Below are 22,261 nucleotides of genomic sequence, written 5' to 3'. Positions count from 1 at the left end.
TTATATCTATAGCACAGTTTTACAATTACAAAAAAGATGGATTTAAAAAAAAGGAGAATTCAGGATTCCAAAGGTTGCACTTTCAAAGACGAAAGGGACAAGCAGAAACATAGTAAAAAATGAATCTGAATATCCAAGCTATATTGAAAATTAAATGCACAAAAGTGCATTAAAGTGCACGAAAGCAATAAAGATATACATTTTACCTGAACATCCAGTTCCATGGACGAGTCCATCTCCTGTATATCCAGTGGTGCAGGTACAAGTCGCATCAAGGGCAGGAGGAGGATTATCCGTACAGGTGGCCTGGGCGTCACATGGATCAGCTAAACAAGTGTCTATGTCTATTAAACAGGTGTAAAATAAGAAAAAATGAATGGCTTACTCATGTAAAAAAAAGAATGCAATAATCTTAAAGGTTATTCATTTGAAGAGCAACTGTTAAAAAGAAATCTGAACACCCAGGTTATATTTCTATTTACCATAGAGTGTACGATTACATGAATGGAATGGAATACATTTTACCTGAACACCCAGTTCCACTGACGAGCCCATCCCCTGTATATCCAGTGTTGCAGGCACAAGTCGCATCAAGGGCAGGAGGAGGATTATCCGTACAGGTGGCCTGGGCGTCACATGGATTAGCCAGACAGGCGTCTATGTCTATAGTACAGTTTAACAATTGCAAAAAAGATTAATAGGGTATAATTTAAAAAAAATGAGAATTCAGGATTCCTCAGGTTGCACTTTGAAAGACGAAAGGAACAAGCAGCAACATACCATAGTAAAAAAATGAATCTTAATATCCAAGCTATATTGCCATTAAAAGCGCGCAAGTTCACAAAAACAATAAAAATATACATTTCACCTGAACAGCCAGTTCCACTAGCGAGACCATCTCCTGTATATCCAGTGTTGCAGGTACAAGTCGCATCAAGGGCAGGAGGAGGATTATCCGTACAGGTGGCCTGGGTGTCACATGGATTAGCCAGGCAGGCGTCTATGTCTACATACACGTGGGAACACAAGAAAAACACCCAACATCCACAGACATTAGGCCACCGAGTTTTTGTTGAAATCTTATATTTTGTCGTGATTTTTAGTATGTAGGTAGCACCAAAGTTTGCTGTTCCCTGTTGCTTTTGTCATGTATTTTGTCGCTGTATACCTGTATGTCTGGTGGTGAGGTTAAAATTAGCTACAGCTAGAGTACCTCACCACCATGTCCTGTATTATCCATGTCGAATTGCATATAAAAAAAGATATGCTTGACATGACTACATATCCATTAAGCAAATCAGGCTCTAATTTGCATAATTGATGAGGAAATCTGCTTCGTTCTATAATAGGACTCTTAAACACTTGTGACATGTAATTGAGAACGAGGGGATCATTGGTTATGGAAATAAGCACCTCATTTGAATAATTAGTGGGGAATTTTCTTATTCGCATGATTTATGAGGAAATGTTAGAATAGCATTCTTTCTTAAGATAAGACTGTCATTGGGTGGAGAATAGGACAAAATATGATTCATGCAAATGAGGCTCTCATTTGCGAAATCATAATAATAATAAAGTATAATTCTTCCACCGGAAGGGTTAACATCATTTGGCGAAGGTATGAGATCGCGTAATTCTTGTGTTATTAATAAAGTTGGTAAAACAAGTGACCTTACGGGAGACTCAAAGGAAATGATACGTAGCAAAATGCAGGGAGTAGCGCTTTGCAAGGGCAGTCTTATTGATCGAATAGCGTTGGACATCCTACGAATTAGAATCTACTGTATGCAGCACCATGCGACTGTACGTTGGTAAAGTCGTAAAGTATCAGCCTATCTATTCAATAAGAAAAAAAGCAAGTCCAAGTTAAAGATACATGAACAGGTAGTGTTTGTTTTTGCGGAATGCTCTGTTGTGTTGTAATATTTTAGTGATAGGTTGTTACATAAATGCTCTATTGTAGTTCATGGGTACTTACGATCAAGTGTTTCACAGATCACACAGTAAGCGTGCAGGTCATCACAAGCAAAATCTCTCCACCGATTAGACACTCCTGGTTTAGTTGATAGATTTTGCTCAATGCGAACGCAGTCTGCATCGCCGGGTGCATCGTTGGGTTCCTTTGGATCAGTTGCCCAGTTGCTGTAGTTTCCCAATAATTCCCCATCTGTCCACCTATGCTCTCCCTCTATTTCTGCATCTTTAAGTCCAATCCAGCAGGAGACCTGGTCGACGACGCTGTTCCGCAGAGCCACAATGTGATCGTTGGTCCCTTGGTCTTTTGGGAGAGCCACCCGGGCGTTCTCACTTTCGCAAAACTCTTCCGCCTCTGGGAATGTTCGTTGACCGATGAATACTTGATAGCATCTGGCACCGTAGGAGCTCCATCCTGTTGGGCAGCTGTCTGTGTCTTAGGGAGGATAGAAGGTCAATCAAGTCCAATTAATATGGACGCTGAGCTATTTACTTTTTAACACACACAGTCATGGGATTTTAGTATGATAAAAGAACAAAAGCACTTGTCAAGTTTGTGTTGAGGAAATAGATGCTAGTTTTATGTTATTCCAATGTGAAATTATGCTTGGAACACCACAAGTCTCCCTGGACTTCTTCGTGAATGAAATTACACACTATTCTAAACGCAAAGTCATGTTTACAGTAAGGCCATGTCACGTATGATAAAAACAGCTGTTGGTTAATCGGTACGTTTACTTGTTCTCAAAGTAATGTACATTTTATTCTTTTTCTATAACATGTAGAGAAAATTCTAGTTTATCCTTGACAATTTACAGTAATAAACTGAACAGAATGTTAACAACAAAAACACATTTGAAACTAGAAAGGCCAATATTTGCTTTGGAGCAAATATAGCGATGGGTTCACCACATTTTACCACATGGCAGGGAAAGAATGAGAAACACAAGGGAAAACAATGATTTACATTGATATAACTATAATATGAAGTAACATACAACTAAAACAACAGTTGGATAGCTATTCCCTACTTTATTGGTTAGGATTTTTAATTGCATAATGCAAACTGTTGATTTTCAAAAAAAAAAAACGTTCATGCCCCGCATTCCAATGCTGGAGCAGAAAAGCTTGAAATACCTACCAAAACACTTGAATACAGACATACTGTCAGTATGGAAATGCTCTGTGCAGGTGTTAATCAAGTTAAATCCCAACAGCCAATCAGCAAGAAATGCTCTGTGCAGGTGGAAATGCTCTGTGCAGGTGTTAATCAAGTTAAATCCCAACAGCCAATCAGCAAGAAGTATAGAGGAAAGCTGCATGCCTATTGGTTGATGCCCTGCATTCCATTGTGATGACTCATGCCCAAACGTGGTAAACAAGGCACACTAACACAGTAATACATTTGCTATAACACAGCCAAAAAACTCAAATAAAACCATTCTAAAAGCCTGTATCACAATAATTTAAAAAACGCCTAGGGGTATTTGCCCACTGTACCTCCATACCAAATTTCAGGACCTTGGGCCCTAAAATGAAGAAGCTGAATCCATTTAAAAAATGGCAGGAGAAGGAGGAGAAGGAGGAGGAGAAGAAACATCAGAAAAAGCAATATGGGTTCACCACCACTTCGTGGTGTGGTGAACCCATAATGAATATTCATCAAGATACTGCTTTCAAGGAGAGTCGTTAACACAGTATAGAGCTAATGTGGTGTACATAATTTCCGTACCGTTTGTGTGTGTTGTGTGTGTGTGTGTTTATTGATCGTACACACATACAAAATACAGGACGTAGTGGTGGCGCACCCAAGTTAGAAACTTATTTTGACCCCACCACTAAATAAATAAATACAATAAAGAAAATAAACATACACATAAAAAATGTACAATGTTGAATTAAGGGTATTCAAAAGCGCAAGTCCGGTTTCCCACTCAGTGATTGAATGATAACAAAGAAACGGCACTATTGCAAATATAGAAAAAAAAGTTTAAAAACGATCTGTTGAAGTAATAAAGTTCTGGGTAAGTGATAACATGTTGCATCACTACACATGAATAAATTTTCTTGCTGTACAATGGTACGTGGTACAGTGTATTGAAAAGCTATTAAACAACAACGCCACAAGGATATCCTATCATGTATTCAGAATTACGGTGAATTGCAGTGTCGAAGGGAACACGGGTTTGTTTTTGAAGACATTATGTAAGATGCATGAGAAATAGTTCAATATTGTATGCATGCATGGTTTTTCATGACACTTTGCTCGAGTATACGTAGGCGTAACAGGCAAACCCAGGCGTAACAGTGATGATAGCCGTGTACTGTCCTTCATATCACACATTGTCCTCAGTGCATGCACAGACATACTAGTACAGTATCTCTTGTGGGCAATCCATTACAGCAGCAATTACGACCTCAGCAGAACTAATGGGTAAAGGCTCGTCATGGATAATAGTAGAAGCTACGAACGGGGAAGGAATCATAGAATAAAATAAAATAAAAAATAATACTATAGCTAGTAGTATCATTATCGTGAGCCATACAAAAGGCTAGCGCTAACATTTAAACAACGGACTTTGTCGATAGAATTAGATAATTAAAGAAATACGATGTGTGTCTTTTTTCGGGTATTATTTTTGGTGCTGAGTATGTTAAAGACTTCCCAGAGCCGTGTCCAGCCAAATTTTGTCACAACCTTGCCTCCTATGCATGCAATGAACAAAGATCATCCTATGACGTTGAGGCATTGCGATGCGCACTCGAATAGTTATGGAAGGCCTAGCAATGAATTTTCAGATGTGCTTGCGCTCTCTGTGAGTTCTTTGAAAGTAGGCTAACACACTCACACGTACACACACACTTAAACAAACATACACATACACGCGCGCGCGCGGGCATAGACAACTCATCTCGATACTTACCACTTCCATATGTTGAAACTGCGAGTACCCACAACGTTAACGCTGCGAACACAATCTTGTATCTCGCGGACATGTTGTTCTGTAACAACACTGCTCTGCTGATATTCATGGGTTCAACAGGCCGTACTGTCCTGGTAGCACATCCAACATGGTATTTCTTCTTTCTGGTGCTGCCTTTGCTTCAGCCCCTGTCAGGTCTGATCAAAACATGTAGATACCAGTATTCTGGAACCAAACCCGATCCTGTGCCGTTAGTCAGGGGAAAACGACATTACTAGCTCTACCTCGTACACACTGCTTGATCCCCAGTGGGCTATGTTATTGTGTCTCCCTGGCCACAAGTCAACACCCTGACAACCGCGTCAACACCCTGACAACACTTTTCATCTCGTCTCATCTCAATTTTTTTATTGTTCAGATGTTTTTCTGAGCCAGATGTTCTACTAAGGGGTGCAACACATGTTCCACGCCAGTAAAATGCTATATACTGTAGCTTCCTATTTGTGTACTTGTGACTATATGATATTCTATCATAAATATGTTCGATTTTCATGAGTCATTGCGAACACAGTGTTTGGCAAAGACGACAATGTAGGTTATTGGGTTGTTTAACGGCCTCGGATGAATAATTCATCGCGGCCCGCTTCAGAGAAAGGTAGACACTGTACATGTGTTCAATGTACCATTATCACTGACAAAACAAGTGCACCAGTGCACTTTGATGTGTATTGAACCCTATAGATAGTAAATAACAGTGGTAAGTGTGTTTTACAGAGAAAGCCATACGGTCGAGCGATGATCAGACTGTTTAAGATGGACATTCATAGAACGGCCTGGGAACAAAAATGCTCCCAGGTCACACAGGTATCTATCTGGCTCTGCAAACCATCATAATTACAGTTCTAGGCGCAGTAAAATAAATGGCTATATAGCATCATGACAACACCAGGACAGAAGAACTCAAACATATCGTTTCACCCACATGTGCATGCAGACATGCCCAATCCTGTTTCATATATTTATCTTATCTTTAATTACAACACCACAAAAGAATAGTGGTAAGGTTGACGGACGTGTACACTTGTATAAAAAAGATGCAAGCTATAGCATTATGCCAAGATGGCATTATGATGATTTTTCTCACTCATATCCTTTATACTACGATATATACAACTGTTAAATATCTAATTGGAGAACTTGTTCATTCATATCAGTTAGGCGTTGATAGGTTTTGGTGCCAACTTGACAAATCCATTGACAATATATCGACATGAAGATACCCAAGACTGTTATCAGGAGTAAATTGTGAAGGAACATGCTGAGCATCTTTCATTCTATCATCCTAAATAGTAGAGAAGGAATCCGGCCACAAAGACAGTAAAACTGATTGGGAACAGGATTCTGGAGAAGAAGTCGATCCTGTTGGCGACAGTCTCGGGAGATGACGTTTCCTCATCTTCTGCCCAGGCTGTGGAAGGTCCTGGGATCGGCCCAACTCTTCCCCTGCGGGTTCTGCGGAAGGAGAGCTGTATGTGTGGGGAGAGAGAAGACGGTCCGTCCGTCAAATCAGCTGATGCAAGTTTCTTTCACGACTGTGTGAGATAGTTTAGCAGTAGGCTAGTACTTAAGTAATGAAGACCAGGGAAATTTTGATTAACACGTTCTGTATAAAACTTATAGTACGTTTATAAATATTCAATTGCACTGCACAGGCATCACTTAAACTTACAATGAAGACATTTCCGCGGAGTATGGAGTTGACTGTAACTGTCTCAAACAGAGCCAGAGTGACGAGGATGACACCGCCGCACATCCAAACATCTTCTGCCCTTACAACTGTGATCTGTAAACCAAATTGCGCGAGAGTATACTTTAGTCTTATCAGTATATTTTCAACCTCAAGTCTTCACCAATGTGATTTTTCTGGATCAGGTTTGGCATGCATAAGTGGAAGCCCATACCATAATATTTATGATATTACATTTATCTTATTTATGGAGATATACTGCCTCTCCGACAGAAAACTGGACCTTCCTGACCAAAATTTCCCATAGAAACATCAACAGCAAAATAAAATAACTGTAGAAATAAGATCAACTAATATCTGCGTATAAGTGCGAGTGAGCCTGTAAAACATAGCACTTAGACATGATGTAACTGAGTTTAGCAGTCTTACCCCATGCTCCTTACGATTGCCGGCCATTGTGATGAGCGCCAGTATGGCCGTGACACAAAGCTGGACTCGTGCCGTGATGTCCCTGGGGTGGAGCCAGAAGGACATCCAGGAACAGCCCACAATGACGACACTGGGGACGAACGTACGAAACACGTGACTCCATCTTCGACGAGAGAATCTCAGCTGGATCTCAAGTGTCGACAGTCCTGTAACATTAAATAGAATCACACCATTAAAAACTTTTTTTAGTACTTTGCTCAATATCAATTTGTCACAACCAGTGAAAAATCCCTAGAAAGATTTCCTTGTTTAAAAAAACAGCCTTAGGAGTTACTCCAAAAAAAATAGTGAAGCGTTGTTGAAGAAGTCAGAGTATCCATAATCGTTGATATAAGATAGCTCCCAAAAGAAAGGCATACAAAATTAAAAATATGCCAATAATATCGAATGAGGAAAATCAACGAAATAAAACGTTTAATCCGGTCCTTAGTTGATCTACTGCTTATAAATGAATGAATGAATGACGACCTTTATTGCACATTTTTGCCACACTGGGCTAAGTACAGGTCAAAACAAAACATAATGGAGAAATATATACAAAATAAAACTAACTATCATTACATAAATTCGACTTCTCGCTTTTCAGTTATGGTAGAGATAAATGAACAGATATGTTTATCGATGGAAGGTTTGTCAAGTCGCATCAGGAATATGAATTTTTCTACAGTGCTCAAGTGTATGAAATAGGGAAATTGGTTTTGTACAAGCCTATACAGATCACTTCTCTCTTTACTATATAATCTACATTCTATAACAAAGTGACATTCGTCCTCTATTCTATTCAAATTACAACATGTCCATAACCTTTGTTCCAGAGGGGTGCGGGTATGTCTTCCAGTTTCAATTTGTAGTTTGTGACTGCTTATCCTTAATCTTGTGACTGCATTTCTGATTTTCACATTTTCATTACTTAGGTATTTTTCTTCATTGTATGTAGTTTTAAACAGTCTATACGATCTTAATTTATTTTTGGCAGCTCCACCTTTGTTGTCATTGTGCATTTCTTTTAGAAAAGTTTGGATAATATTAGCAGCCCCTTTTTCCGACAATGTAACTTTAAATGACAATGTAACAATAAATTCTACCTAGATTCAAACAGATATTCTCACCCGCTGATGTGTTGGAACATTGGTCCGCGGCGCTCATGTAGCTGCACGTTCCCACCAAGTTTTTACACCAGTAACATTCGTCACCGTCCAAAGTTTCAGTACAACCTTTCATCAGCGGACAGTGGTTTGCAGGGAAGGTACAGTTGGCTTCAAACATGTCACAACCTGCACATGGTCAACAACAGGTCTAGTATGTAACTTAACATATTCATATGCAGTTAGTGTACATAGAGATAATTTGTGATAAAATCACCGTTATAACGGTAATGTATTTCTGATCGTACTAGATACGCAGGACTATGGTTTACCTGTAATTGGATCAGATGAATCCTGATTGAGTGGGGCAACTCTTGACCTGAGTTTCAGTCCTATCATCTCGAACTGTGACGTCACTGCCGTCATGTCCACGTGGACAGGATGTGCTTTGTTGTACTTGGACGGCTGACGGAAGGGGAAGACGAGACCACCGTCTAGATGAAAGGCAAATTGTCAATATTATCATCTCAAATAGATGGGACAAATTTAAGTTTGTTTTAGCACTTATCACATGCAGCTTGATGTGTAGTTTGATATAGTTATGTTTAGAGTTGATTGGATTCATGAATGAAAAAGAAACAAGATTGAAAATCGTGAAGTATAATTTATGTGTTTGTATGAATACGAAAAGAATCACTTACATCCATGAAGCTCGACACTGCATTCATAGTCGTCAAATGGATATTTCTCTAGGCTTGGCGGACAAATCAACTCTAACTTTCTCCTATGACAAGAAGAAAAAATGGGTTTCAATGATGTCAAACAGATCTATTAATCTATTTATCATTTTCCAAAAAGATGCTTTCTATCAAGATCATCTTTCATTTTCAATTTCCACACAGTTGACATATATGTGGCTAAGTATTTACGTGATACGTCGGTGAAGGTTAGACATCCAGGTAATAAGATACGCCAAAACAGTTACTCAAACAACTGGATACCAGAAACGTCTGACCGTTTCCAAAATCATATCCAGGTGCTTCAGTAACTGTTTTCCAGGGTACGTACGTGAATTTATAGAACATGATCCCTTGTCGCTGAAGCCACATGTTTATTGTGCTGTTCCTTTTGCCGTCATCATTGATGTGCGCGACCCTCCGCACGGTTCTTCCGAAGGCGACTGGGGGCACCCATAGGAGGGTAGTGGATACCGGAGTCACCTGACTTGTTAGCTCTGCAAGCCGATTGTCAACCCAAGCCATGGAGTATTCAATCGTCACTGTCATGTTCTGGGGAAGATGATGCAGATATAGATATAGATATGTTAATATTTCAAGGTAGGCTATATTGCATTCATTACACGCTTCAGCATGTCACATCTCCAAATACTAGTACGTCGTGCGGTCGTCTTGCGATCGCAAACTGAGGGCATTCTTAGGATAGTCGTGCAGGTCTCGTCGTTACGGAAATGCTGTTCTGTCAGAGTATGCTTGAAAATTCTACGACATCGCAATCGTACGGCGGCCTACGAGGAATGTGACCGCAGACTTACCGAGTTCGCTTCAGAAAGCGGGCCGACTTCAAGAACAGCCACAGTGTAGATCACCTCGACGCTGCCACCTGTTACGGAATAGAAGAAAAATCGAAATTCTTGTAAAAAAATCACGAGGTGTAAAGAAAAATATATACAGGAACGACAAACCAACTAATACCTAACTAACGTGGCAATAGAAATTTTTCTGAAATAGAGACTTCATATTGATAATGATGCCTGTCTCGTATAAATGTAATCATTAAACAAATCACACAATAGAAATGTGTCCGTATAACACACATTTCTCGTGTCCACTGACCTACTTGTGAGCATTGAGAAGAAGCAATTTATTGATGAAAAAAAATAATCATACGTATTGTAAGTTTCATGACAAGTCGAATCTCAAGAAACGTAACATCTACCTCTCGTAGGAGGACTGCTCTCCTTCTTATAACCCCGCGGAACTGCCTTCCCTGTTCTCCACTTTTCCCAGTCTGCCACGGTAGAAGTGTCATTCATGGAAAATAGCTGCAGATTTTCACGGACACCGTGCAGTACCCGGTGCATCAGCCTAGGGGGCGCGGTTGTTACTGTATGGGTCAGCGACGTTTTCGTTAGTTCTAGATCTCGTTTCCATGTTTACAACGCACATATTATAGCAGCAAAACGTCAAATACATATAATGGTCTGGAGGCTTATGTAATAATATCCAAACAAAATACATCTATTAACAAATCAACATAGGAAATGCTGGAATAGATTTGATGTAAGTGACACCTGAACATCCAGTCCCATTGACTAGACCATCTCCTGTATACCAAAGGGGGCAGGTACAAGTCGCATCAAGGGCAGGAGGAGGATTATCCGTACAGGTGGCCTGGGCGTCACACGGATTAGCCAGACAGGCGTCTATGTCTATAGTATAGTTGTAAAATAAAAAAAAGAAGATGAGTGGGGTATACATGTTAAAGAGGAGAATTGAGCCATCTAAAGGTTGCGCTGTCAAAGACAAAAGGGAAAAACAGCAACTATCCATAGCCAAACCAGGGATCTGATCATATCCCAGCTATATTTCCATTAAATGCACGAAGGTGTACTCAAGTACACGAAAACAATAAAGATATACATTTTACCTGAACACCCAGTTCCACTGACGAGCCCATCTCCCGTATATCCAGTGTTGCAGGTACAAGTCGCATCAAGGGCAGGAGGAGGATTATCCGTACAGGTGGCCTGGGCGTCACACGGATTAGCCAGGCAGGCGTCTGTGTCTATAGATAGTATCATCAAATGGTCATACAAAGCCCTAACATCGACAAATATTAGAACTTTATCAGCCAAAACACTTGAACGCCCAGTTCGCCAAGAAGGCTGCGTTGCCATGCTATAATGAAACAAAATACCTGAACATCCAGTTCCACTGACGAGACCATCTCCTGTATATCCAGTGTTGCAGGTACAAGTCGCATCAAGGGCAGGAGGAGGATTATCCGTACAGATGGCCTGGGCGTCACACGGATTAGCCAGGCAGGCGTCTGTGTCTATAGATAGTATCATCAAATGGTCATACAAAGCCCTAACATCGACAAATATTAGAACTTTATCAGCCAAAACACTTGAACGCCCAGTTCGCCAAGAAGGCTGCGTTGCCATGCTATAATGAAACAAAATACCTGAACATCCAGTTCCACTGACGAGACCATCTCCTGTATATCCAGTGTTGCAGGTACAAGTCGCATCAAGGGCAGGAGGAGGATTATCCGTACAGGTGGCCTGGGCGTCACACGGATTAGCTAGGCAGGCGTCTGTGTCTATACAAGAAAACATCAGGTATAATGCAAGAAACATATCTTTGTAAGAAAAACAGTGACACTATGATATTCTGTGAGAAGAAAATTTATAATATGATACCATACATCACTTTTTGTCGATAAGTTTGTACCTGAACATCCAGTTCCGTTGATAATCCCGTCTCCCCTATATCCAGTGTTGCAGGTACAAGTCGCATCAAGGGCAGGAGGAGGATTATCCGTACAGGTGGCCTGGGCGTCACATGGATTAGCCAGGCAGGCATCTATGTCTATTGTACAGTTGTAACAAAAAGATGAAAGGGGTATGTTAAAAAAAGAGAATTCAGACATATTAAGGTTGCGCTTTTAAAGACGGGAGGAAAAACAGCAACTATTTACTCGTAGTGAAAAAAGAAGTCTGATCATCCCGGCTATATTTCCATGAAATGCACGAAAGTGAACTAAAGTACACAAAAGTAATAAAGATACATTTTACCTGAACATTCAGTTCCGTTGATTAGCCCGTCTCCTGTATATCCAGTGTTGCAAGTACAAGTCGCATCAAGGGCAGGAGGAGGATTATCCGTACAGGCTGCCTGGGCGTCACATGGATTAGCCAGACAGGCGTCTGTGTCTATATACATGCAGGAACATAAGAAAAACAATATTTAACATTCCAACATCAAGACGAAAGAACACTCAATCAAAGCAGGTCTCAATTATTGACTGAATGTACGACAGAGTTGACACCTTCGTGAAAATATGGTACGTTTTACCTGAACATCCAGTTCCACTGACAAGACCATCTCCTGTATATCCAGTGTTGCAGGCACAAGTCGCATCAAGGGCAGGAGGAGGATTATCCGTACAGGTGGCCTGGGCGTCACACGGATTAGCCAGGCAGGCGTCTATGTCTATTGAAAGAAACATCAGGTATTTAGCCAGGCAGGTATTTATGTCTGAATGACGACACGAAAAAAATTAATATTAACATTCATAATTCAGACGTCAGGATCAGTCAGAAGATGGCTAAAAAGTAAAGGTTTAATATAATAATAATAACATAGGTGTACGGAAAACACCTGAACACCTGAATGTTGTTTACATAAAAGGAATACCTGAACATCCAGTTCCACTGACGAGACCATCTCCTGTATATCCAGTGTTGCAGGTACAAGTCGCACCAAGGGCAGGAGGAGGATTATCCGTACAGGTGGCCTGGGCGTCACATGGATTAGCCAGGCAGGCGTCTCTGTCTATAGGTCAAATTTAAGATGACATTAGAAACGTATCTAAGTGTTACCAAAATATCATGAATTCTCAACATTTGCACAAAATCGGTGTGCACAAATATGCCTGAATTTGTACATGTGTAATACATGACTTTAATAACAGTCTGATACCTGAACACCCAGTTCCACTGACGAGACCATCTCCTGTATATCCAGTGTTGCAGGTACAAGTCGCATCAAGGGCAGGAGGAGGATTATCCGTACAGGTGGCCTGGGCGTCACATAGATTAGCCAGGCAGGCATCTATGTCTACATAGATTGCAACATCAAAAGTAGTAGTTTAATAGCTATTTACCCAGACAACCGGAAAACCATGTATCTGTATATCCGACCATTATGAGATCTTGAAAAAGACGACAAAAGACTAACAGCTAATAGCTAATCTTACAATACTCTCATCGTTAAAGTTATCATAACACATACCTATCTGACAGCAAATCCATTAGTGCTGTCGCAATTGCCGTCATTCCATGCAGGCCCTTGGCTCACAAGAATGGCGCAGTCTTCCTCCGACAAATTATTGGGTTCACCAGGATTCCAGTTATGATAACCCGATGACTCCAGGGTTTGGCCGTCCTCAAACATCCACTGGCCTTCGTTGCTGGCATCTGTCATCCCAATCCAGCGCGATCCGTCTCTCAGACCTGAGATGAAAGTGTTGGTGGCGCTGTCTTTCGGCATGGCCAACATTCCCCCGTCTTCTGCACACTTCTGTCTAGCCTCGTGGTATGTCTTCTGCTCAGCGAAGTCCTTGTAGCAACCTCCGTTAAAACTAACGTAGTCTGGCATTTGACAAACTATATGAAAGAGAATGATAATTTTGTACGAAATTCACTAGGCATTAATTAACTAACCTTAAGCATGCGATATCTACTGAGGTTTGTAGGACATTTTTGGCGAAACTAATTATTCCTTAAAGGGCTGGACATGCCACTACATAGCCCAACAATGGTTTGAGTTACTTAAGGTGATGGACGGACATATCTTGTAGATTATAACACAGCCGTGTGTTTGTTCATTTGTTCAAAAGACGTTTGAGGTGCAATCATGACAACACTGACCCCAGCCCAAACGATAGCATTATAATTTGTTAGTATGTAGTATTATAATAATTCCAAGCAAAGCACGCCTGGAATCTTTAGAAGGTATTAGACAAAAGCGGTCATGACGGCATATATTACAAGAACCTACTGTAGCAGCCTAGAACCTCCACTCTCATGCCGATCCAGTCATGCCAGGACTGAACCACGAAGCGCACATAACGGGCCGCAACGGGGTGGTCCAGTAGGTTGGTGACAGGAGTGACAGTGTCAGTGTTTCCAGCAAAGACCTTGACAATAAACGGATAATCTCAGATTAGTTTCCCTTTGGGGAAGGAATGGTCTTCTACGTCACTAAAACGAGTTTTTGTTGGAGGGTTTGGCGCCAGACATGCTTCCTGATGAATAATGCTTTGCTTAATCGACGAAGACGTGAGAAAATTACAGGATCTTTTTTACCTTATCTGAGCCATCACTGTCCGCGTGGGTCACCCAACTAGCTCCATCTACACCGTATTGTAGTTTGAAGGAGGTTACCCAATCTGTTCTTTCAAGAGAGCTATAGAGTCGACCTTGAATAATGGTGCCCGAGACGCGCATCATCATTCCCAAATCCACCTGGAAGACAATGGCTTTCCGTTTTACAGTGCAGGTGAAACGTAAGGACAGCAGGTCCGACTAATAAGCTTTGATAATGTTCACGACTAAAAACACAAGTCTGACTAATAAACTTTGATGATGGTACACGACTAATAGAAGTTAGTCTATTGATGGATACCGATTGTTCTTAACTAGGATATTCTCCAGGCAGCGAAGCCATCCAATTTCACACAACCTTCATCTGAGATGTTGATGAAGTGCGACAAAGACAAACAAAAGACAGCCTGCATATGAAGCGGCCCAGTAGTGATATTTTACAAGTGGACAGATCTGACCTTATAATTAATGGACATGGCGAAAATAGGATAAGTTTTAAATAAGTTATTGCCTTTTTATTTTTGATATTTCTAAGTTGATGCGTACCTGTAACCACTGTCCGATTGTGTTGGTTCTGGCTGCCCATGCGCCATAACCGTCGCCCCCATTTAAACGAGCGTGGTGGGGCTGCCGGTAGAGGATGTCATCCCAGGTCGTCGATGCCGTGATGCTCGCATCAGGGATAGCACCAGATTCCATCCCTAGCGGATCAAGACAAGCTGAAAGAACAAAAAGAATTAACATGTTATTTTTACTCCGTGAAGGAGGTCAGGACCTCCGGACGGAGTGTTGTGATCGGCTGATTTTTCGTGTTCGCAGTCAAAACACTGGGTTCTCTTTGTGTAATCGGCACGCAATTTTATACGCCGTCTGCGGGCATGCCCGTGTTGATGCACGAATGTGTATTTTTGCCGTTGCTGCTTTCGCGGTCAATGTAATATTGCAGACGCACCCCTACAATTACGAGGCGAATTGGAATGGTCCAGAAAAACGCGTTGTTTGGAATAGCAGTGGGGGGGGTGGAACTTCATGCAGAAACGGGGTGGTTTTGATAAGTGGTTCCAGATGTTTTTGCCCATGGTTAAGAGATGCCAAGTTTTTTGGAAGATGTTCGCAGCCAAAACGCATTCTTCCGTACGTCGCATTTTTGTGTAATTTCGCATGTGGTGTGGCATTATGTCCGGGATGATGCACGTCTTTTTATTTTTACCGTAGCTGTTTTGATATTGGAGTAAATGGTTATTTTCGAAACATCCCCATGTCGTTGAAATGTTGTCGTCCGTTTATGTCACCGGTAGTAAGTCGCGGCGGGGCTGATGGGGACGGAAATGTGGGGTGGTCAGAGGTCAACATTAGGAAATGTTAATACCGATGACGTAATCCTATCGATTTCAAACTGGTCGGGTGTGGCGACCTAGTGGCGGCGTGTATTTAGTCACGTAGCAACTGGCCGGTCGTCCTAGCAACGACACATGGCCAATATTTTGGGTTGGGCCGCTCCATAGTGTTAGTGGAGCAGCTCTTTGTAAACATGGACAATATTTTTGAGCAACCCATCAATGTGTTCTGCCTCGTGGTCTGATGCGGTCTGGGGCTGGTAAACCGCATATACAGTACTAGTAGATCGGGTAATTTTATGATTTGCTAGTTGTAAAGGCGTCGTGTAGTATGAGCCGGTATATGAAGAAGTAGTCTGTGTTACACAATCATGCTTTCGGCCGGATTGATGTGCAACTGTTACTAATTGCTGGGACTGTGCTAATGCCGACCAGTCGCGCTGTCCTGATACACCGCGAATGTGCGAGTGTTCCCTGTAGACAGTCCCGGGAGTCATTTTTTTCGCACATTCCAGGAGCCAAACCAAAATACGTTCATGAACCGAGTCCAAAAAACCGAAACGTGAAAATCGGATGATCGGACCTGATGTACATTTCTCTTTCTGTAGATTGTACACACAATACACACATCTTTAGATAATCTGGCCATGGCAGGTAAAAAAAAAGTAACCCTGAATCATACTAGATTAGCGTAAATGCATGTTTATGCGTTCAAAACAAGAAAAGAATTTGTTTCCCGGTATTAATCTCTTGAAACACGGCGCTGAATATTGACGCAAAAATATTTCGGGCATCGCGCGCCCTTCCCCGTTGTTTAGACTGTATGCAAATCCCGCGTCACGTGTCGGCATTTCGCATCTCTGATTGGTTGTTGCGTCTTAAGATGACTGAGCCGACGCGCGTTTAAACAATTTTTCTTTGTTCGATTTATCACACTTCACAGAGAATTGTCGCCAATGGCTACTTCTTTTTGTTGCAATATATAATACTTCACGGAGAATTGTCACCTATGGCTTCTAGTTTTTAATTATTTTCATTAGGCATGGCATTGCAGCCCTGAAAATAAAAGGGATTGAATTTTTTTCGTTTTTCGTTTTACCTTTTTTTAGATTTCGGCTGAACTGATCCAACAAATACGGCTTAAAATGTAGACTGAAATGCATCAGGACCAGTCTCCAGACCCCGTCCCTCCGTTTCCTTGCAATTGTAGGGAAGGGACAATTATTTCACCAACTTTGCTCAATGACAAATTTGCTTCTGAAAGTTTTCCATATAATTTCACACAAAAGCACTTCAAAGCGAACCTGAGCAGGTGGGGACACTGTCACTCCACATGCCGTCTGCCTGGCAGGTACTGCTGGTCGCACCTACCAGAGCGTAACCTGGGTCACAGGAGAACAGGACAGTGCTCTGGTAGTAGTAGGAATTGGAGCCTGTTACTGCACCGTTTATAAGTGCTGTCTGCAGCGGACACTGTACGGCTGGAACACAGAAAGACCTTGTCAACAAAAAGTGAATGCTCGGCTTACTCATGTCAACCTCTAATTCCTGCTCGCCCCTGGCCTGATTCTGAGACCTTTGACCTCCTTTCATTCTGCCTGCCAATCTTCCCCACCTACGTGCTGTCAACTTATTCTACCTATTTTGTCCGGACAAACAGACACATGGGTTTATGTACTAAGTCTGTGTCATGCATATCTAGTATGTCATTTGTAGTGTATAGTATGGCAACGTCTGACGTCTGCTGAAGGTACCGAGGGTCGGACGGATAGAAAGTACAGCAACCTTGATGGAGATCTGAAAATTAGAGGGATTTGGTAAGAAAGTTAAGTCAGTTTGGTCATCCTAAGAGCTTTCGACGCTACCAAGGTACAGAATGTCACAATCCGAACTAGTTTTGATAATTTAAACGCATACCTTGGCAGACGAATCCCCTGGTGGCGTCGCACTTTGCATCATTCCACAGGGACACAAGTTCGACACAGTCTTCGCCAGTGGCAAAGTTGTCCGGTTGACCGGGGTACCAGTTAGAATAACCCGATGACTCCAGAGTCTGGCCGTCCTCAAACACCCACTGGCCTTCGTTGCTGGCATCTGTCAACCCAAGCCAGCGCGATCCGTCACTCAGATCTGAGATGAAAGTGTTGGTGGCGCTGTCTTTCGGCATGGCCAACAGCGCCCCGTCTTCTGCACACCTCTGTCCAGCCTCGTTGTATTTCTTCTGCTCAGTGAAGTCCTTGTAGCAAACTCCGTTAAAACTAACGTAGCCTGATGTCGGACACACTATATATGGAGAGAATGAGAAATATGTACAAAATACACTATAGTAACCTTCAGGGTCTGTGGTTGGCCCTGCATGGGCAAAACAATGGTTTTAGTCAGTTGGTTGCTAATGTAAAGCGCTGAGTTGGAGATATGAGATCGATGAACATTAGCAGTAGTTGGTTGGTAGAATACTACAGAGTACAACTACTGTCATGTGTTTTAGACTACAAAAATAGCCTGCTATGTCCTTTCATGACACTAGACTTACCTCTGCACTTATCACGTGCTGCAGCGATCTGTTCTTGAGTCATGGCGTAGTTGTACAGCTGTAGACAGGCGATTCGGCCCGCGAACACTCGACTGTCTCCGTCCCTCACCGCCACCCGGATAGGGTACTGACTTGCAACCTCGGCGACTCCAACATGTGTTTGACCGACCAGTGCGCCGTCGTACCAAATGGCTTCCACGCCTGTAAAACTGTTGTAGGATCCGCCCACATAATTCCAAGTGTTCTGCTGCAGCATATCCGCTACGACGGAAGGCTGAACAAGCCCATCCCTATTTACCGCCCTAGAACACAACAGACAACAGACAATTCAAAATGTTACTACCAACGAATTGGCATGAATGGAAACTCTTGCTTTAATACAGTATGTTGAAACATCGTGTAGAGATTAAACATACACTTTTTGATGTTCTATCTGTATTCTATATTTTCCTTATGGTGCAGTCACATTCGGTTACAAAACTAACCGCCGACAAGGGTCTAAGATAGCCTTTTTTGTAACAAGACAACTGTAGTGACAGGTTCATGCATGGCTTTCCAAAGGAGTCCCTCAGTTTACGATCGTACGACTATCGCACGACGTATGTCATCGGGTTCTAACCAAACCAGTTTAATTTGATCGTCTCTGTCACATTGTTTTGCCGTAGCTAACATAAATATCGAAGGATCTAAGTTTATGGGGACTTCGGTCCCCTTGCCTTAAAATCCATGTGATACATACTATTGTAGATCCACGAACCCATGGATACAAAAAATTGAACAATATTGTGTTTCCTTCGGAAGACGCAGACATTGAGAAGTCCGTGGTTAGACTTGTGTTTAAAGTATTCATAAATACATTCTGATTCTAGACCGTAAACCTACCGCATTAACAGAGATGTTGGAGTTATCTGCCACAGATGGACTGCCCAGGAACCATCGCTGCCGACGTAGTCGACGATAGGCCCGTGCTCACCAGTAGGGAATATGTGGGCCAATATGGTGTAGGAGAAGCGCACGTCCAACCTGCCATTGTTGGGGATGTCAATGTAGGAAGATTCACTTCCCGAAAACAAGAAAGCGCCATCGACGCTTTCATAGGGACCTGGGGCTAACTGTGTTCCTGTTGCCACCGCGTCATTTCCGTTTCCTGTTACGTCTGATGAACCATGCAGCGCGTTTAAGGGCCACAAACCTACAGGGTCAGCTCCTGAAACATACGTGCGTGGAAACTACTTTAGGAACGCGTTGAAACAAGTTTTACTTGTAAATACCTCCAACAAATATCTCTCTCAAATCATGTCTTCCAGAGCTCCAGTGATATCTTGTAACATCAGCAGAACCGGTTTTAGACTATAAAATATGCCTATGTACATGCCCTTAAAGTTGAAAAATGTCAAAAAGATTAACTCATCTACTATGACATGTACATGTGTGCGTGTATGTATTCAGTTGAACAAAACATTTCGAGGTGCAATTCAACTTTGACAATTAACACTGACATAAACACTAGCCTTTCGTAAAAAAAAAAACCTTACCTGTGCAGGTGGGGACACTGTCACTCCACGTGCCGTCTGCCTGGCAGGTACTGCTGGTCGCACCTACCAGAGCGTAACCTGGCTCACAGGAGAACAGGACAGTGCTCTGGTAGTGGTAGGAGTTGGAGCCTGTCACTGAACCGTTTACAGGTGCTGTCTGCAGCGGACACTGTTTTGCTGAAGCACAGATCAAGAAAAAGACATCGACAAACCAAATCCAACAGTATTAGACTATGACCTTCATGAATTTCCCGCGTTTGTATACATTTGTGTTGAGGGAACATAGGGAACACTGATGACGTTAAATGTTCAATCTTGATTTAACCAACATAACATTATAGGGCAGAGCCCAAACAAATGTCCCCTCCTTCTTACTTGATTTACGTAAAATGTGACATACTGTGTATCATGTATGAACGAACAGAAAGTACAGGGAAATAGCAATGCAGGGAATGAACATGTAAATCTGGAGGAGAAAATCGTCAAAAATGATAAGTTTTAGTTCAGTCAATTAAGTCATCCACCCTCTTTAGAATTTTCGTATAAAGAGTTTTATTCCTTTTACACAACATCCTGGGTCCAGCCAGCGGCGTTGAGTAAATGTTGACAGTCAAATATAACAGCTCGAAGCAACAGCAGTGGAGACTTTTGGACGCTACTAGGGTGCAAAATCCCTCTTCGTTTTTATTATGTAAACGCATACCTTGGCAGACGAAACCCTTGGTGTCGCCGCACTTCTCATCATTCCACATGGACTCAGGTCGCAGAAGTTCGACACAGTCTTCGCCAATGTTGTCCGGTTCACCGGGGTACCAGTTAGAATAACCCGATGACTCCAGGGTCTGGCCGTCCTCAAACATCCACTGGCCTTCACTGCTGGCATCTGTCATCCCAATCCAGCGCATTCCGTCTCTCAGACCTGAGATGAAAGTGTTGGTGGCGCTGTCTTTCGGCATGGCCAACAGTCCCCCGTCTTCTGCACACCTCTGTCTAGCCTCGTGGTATGTCTTCTGCGCAGCGAAGTCCTTGTAGCAAACTCCGTTAAAACTAACGTAGTCTGGTATAGGACAGCCTATAGTGGAGAATGAGAATTTCTTGATCAATGAAATCTCTACTCTGTAAGGTTAAGTCCTGGTCCCGAGAAAATACGAATTATACAGTTGCCAGGGAAATCGTAAATATCTCTAGTTTGAAACGCCAAATAGCTTAAAATTTGGCAGACACCACTAAGTATGAACAACTGTCCACTGTTTTTCGAGTCATGCTGTGCACATACAAACAAGAGTTCGTGAAATATGAGTTTTCTATTATATAAAATACTGTAATTATAGAATTCCTTCCTTAATTATGCAAATTAAGTCATCATTTGCATAATTTGCATTTAATTATGTACAACTCTCTCTCAGCTACCTATACACCAAAAATGATGAAAAAACGTTCTTCCTATCTGGACTTATCATTGGATTTTAAAGATTTCGCCAGAAAGTCACCTGCAGTTCCAGAACAAGCTGCTAGGGAGACTAAACCCACACCACTTACTAGTATGCTTGAAAAGGCTATTTGCCACCCAAAAGTCAAGACCATAGTATGTTCAGGACAAAAACCGGAAGTTCTGCTGCAGCACCAAGTTCATCCACCAGGAGGCCCATATTTGACCTTCACGTTTGTCTTACTAAGACTTACCAGTATAGCAAATATCATCACAATCCATAAAGGCGTTATGAAGTTATGCTGACTACAAATGTGTGGAAACACAAACACACAGACAGACAGACAGGCAGACACACAGACACACCAAAAACAATACCTTCATTTTTCATGGAGGTAAAAAGTAAACAAACACAACCCACTGCAACAACGAAGGAACACGACAGGTGCACTTTTTTCGAAATTTTCCTTCTTTACCACAGCTAGTACTCACCTACCAAATATCATTAAGATCCATTCACAGCTTCTCGAGTTATGCTGTACACAACAAGCAGCAAATACATGAAAAGCTTGCTGCAGTGCCGTTGGAAACCACCAGGTGAGTCATTTTCGAACTTGACGTTAAGCTTTGTTTTCACAACCGCTACTCACCAACCGAATACCATGAAGATCAAATCTAGAGTTATGCTATTGACATACATACAGACCCACACCACAGCCAAACCGGAAACATAGCCTTACGGGGAAGATAAACTGCAAGTCCATTCAGTACTAACCGTCAAAGTCTAAGACTACCTGTTGGCTACCCTCATTGGGTTCAGTTGACAAATGGCAACCGTTAGTGGGACAGGAAAAACGATATTGTTGCCCGGTATAAACGTTGTACACACCAACCTGGAAAGAAAATATAAATAACATGAACATAAAACATTAGTTCCGAAGAAAAACAAAGATGAGTGTACTGACAAATTAGTATACTGACAAATTAGTATATATGTATATATATATATATATATATATATATATATATATATATATATATATAGAGAGAGAGAGAGAGAGAGAGAGAGAGAAGA

General features: G+C 41.8%; 2 protein-coding genes across 2 annotated transcripts in view; both read right to left on the bottom strand.

Annotated features, from left to right (window-relative positions):
* Nucleotides 1–11,456, bottom strand: part of LOC109480654 (neurogenic locus Notch protein-like) — a 16,545-nt gene extending 5,089 nt beyond the window's left edge. The window contains exons 1-7 of the mRNA XM_019782884.1: nt 11,427–11,456; nt 11,157–11,256; nt 10,887–11,024; nt 10,531–10,668; nt 869–1,006; nt 526–663; nt 207–344 (exon numbers count right to left, since the gene is read on the bottom strand). Coding sequence (XP_019638443.1) covers nt 207–344; nt 526–663; nt 869–1,006; nt 10,531–10,668; nt 10,887–11,024; nt 11,157–11,256; nt 11,427–11,456 — 820 coding nt within the window. The remainder of the gene's footprint in view (nt 1–206; nt 345–525; nt 664–868; nt 1,007–10,530; nt 10,669–10,886; nt 11,025–11,156; nt 11,257–11,426) is intronic.
* A 1,802-nt stretch (nt 11,457–13,258) lies between these two features.
* The window catches only part of LOC109480653, a 10,931-nt gene continuing 1,928 nt past the window's right edge, over nt 13,259–22,261 (bottom strand). Inside the window, exons 2-12 of the mRNA XM_019782883.1 lie at nt 21,962–22,079; nt 20,461–20,829; nt 19,758–19,934; nt 19,105–19,429; nt 18,223–18,524; nt 17,607–17,972; nt 16,994–17,170; nt 14,899–15,071; nt 14,335–14,493; nt 14,027–14,165; nt 13,259–13,617 (exon numbers count right to left, since the gene is read on the bottom strand). Coding sequence (XP_019638442.1) covers nt 13,259–13,617; nt 14,027–14,165; nt 14,335–14,493; nt 14,899–15,071; nt 16,994–17,170; nt 17,607–17,972; nt 18,223–18,524; nt 19,105–19,429; nt 19,758–19,934; nt 20,461–20,829; nt 21,962–22,079 — 2,664 coding nt within the window. The remainder of the gene's footprint in view (nt 13,618–14,026; nt 14,166–14,334; nt 14,494–14,898; nt 15,072–16,993; nt 17,171–17,606; nt 17,973–18,222; nt 18,525–19,104; nt 19,430–19,757; nt 19,935–20,460; nt 20,830–21,961; nt 22,080–22,261) is intronic.

The sequence above is a fragment of the Branchiostoma belcheri genome, unplaced genomic scaffold (assembly GCF_001625305.1).
Source record: "Branchiostoma belcheri isolate BF01 breed outbred unplaced genomic scaffold, Haploidv18h27 scaffold52, whole genome shotgun sequence".
Lineage (NCBI taxonomy): Eukaryota > Metazoa > Chordata > Leptocardii > Amphioxiformes > Branchiostomatidae > Branchiostoma > Branchiostoma belcheri.
The sequence above is the reverse complement of the archived record's forward strand: the minus strand, read 5'-3'. Positions and strand labels throughout refer to the sequence as shown.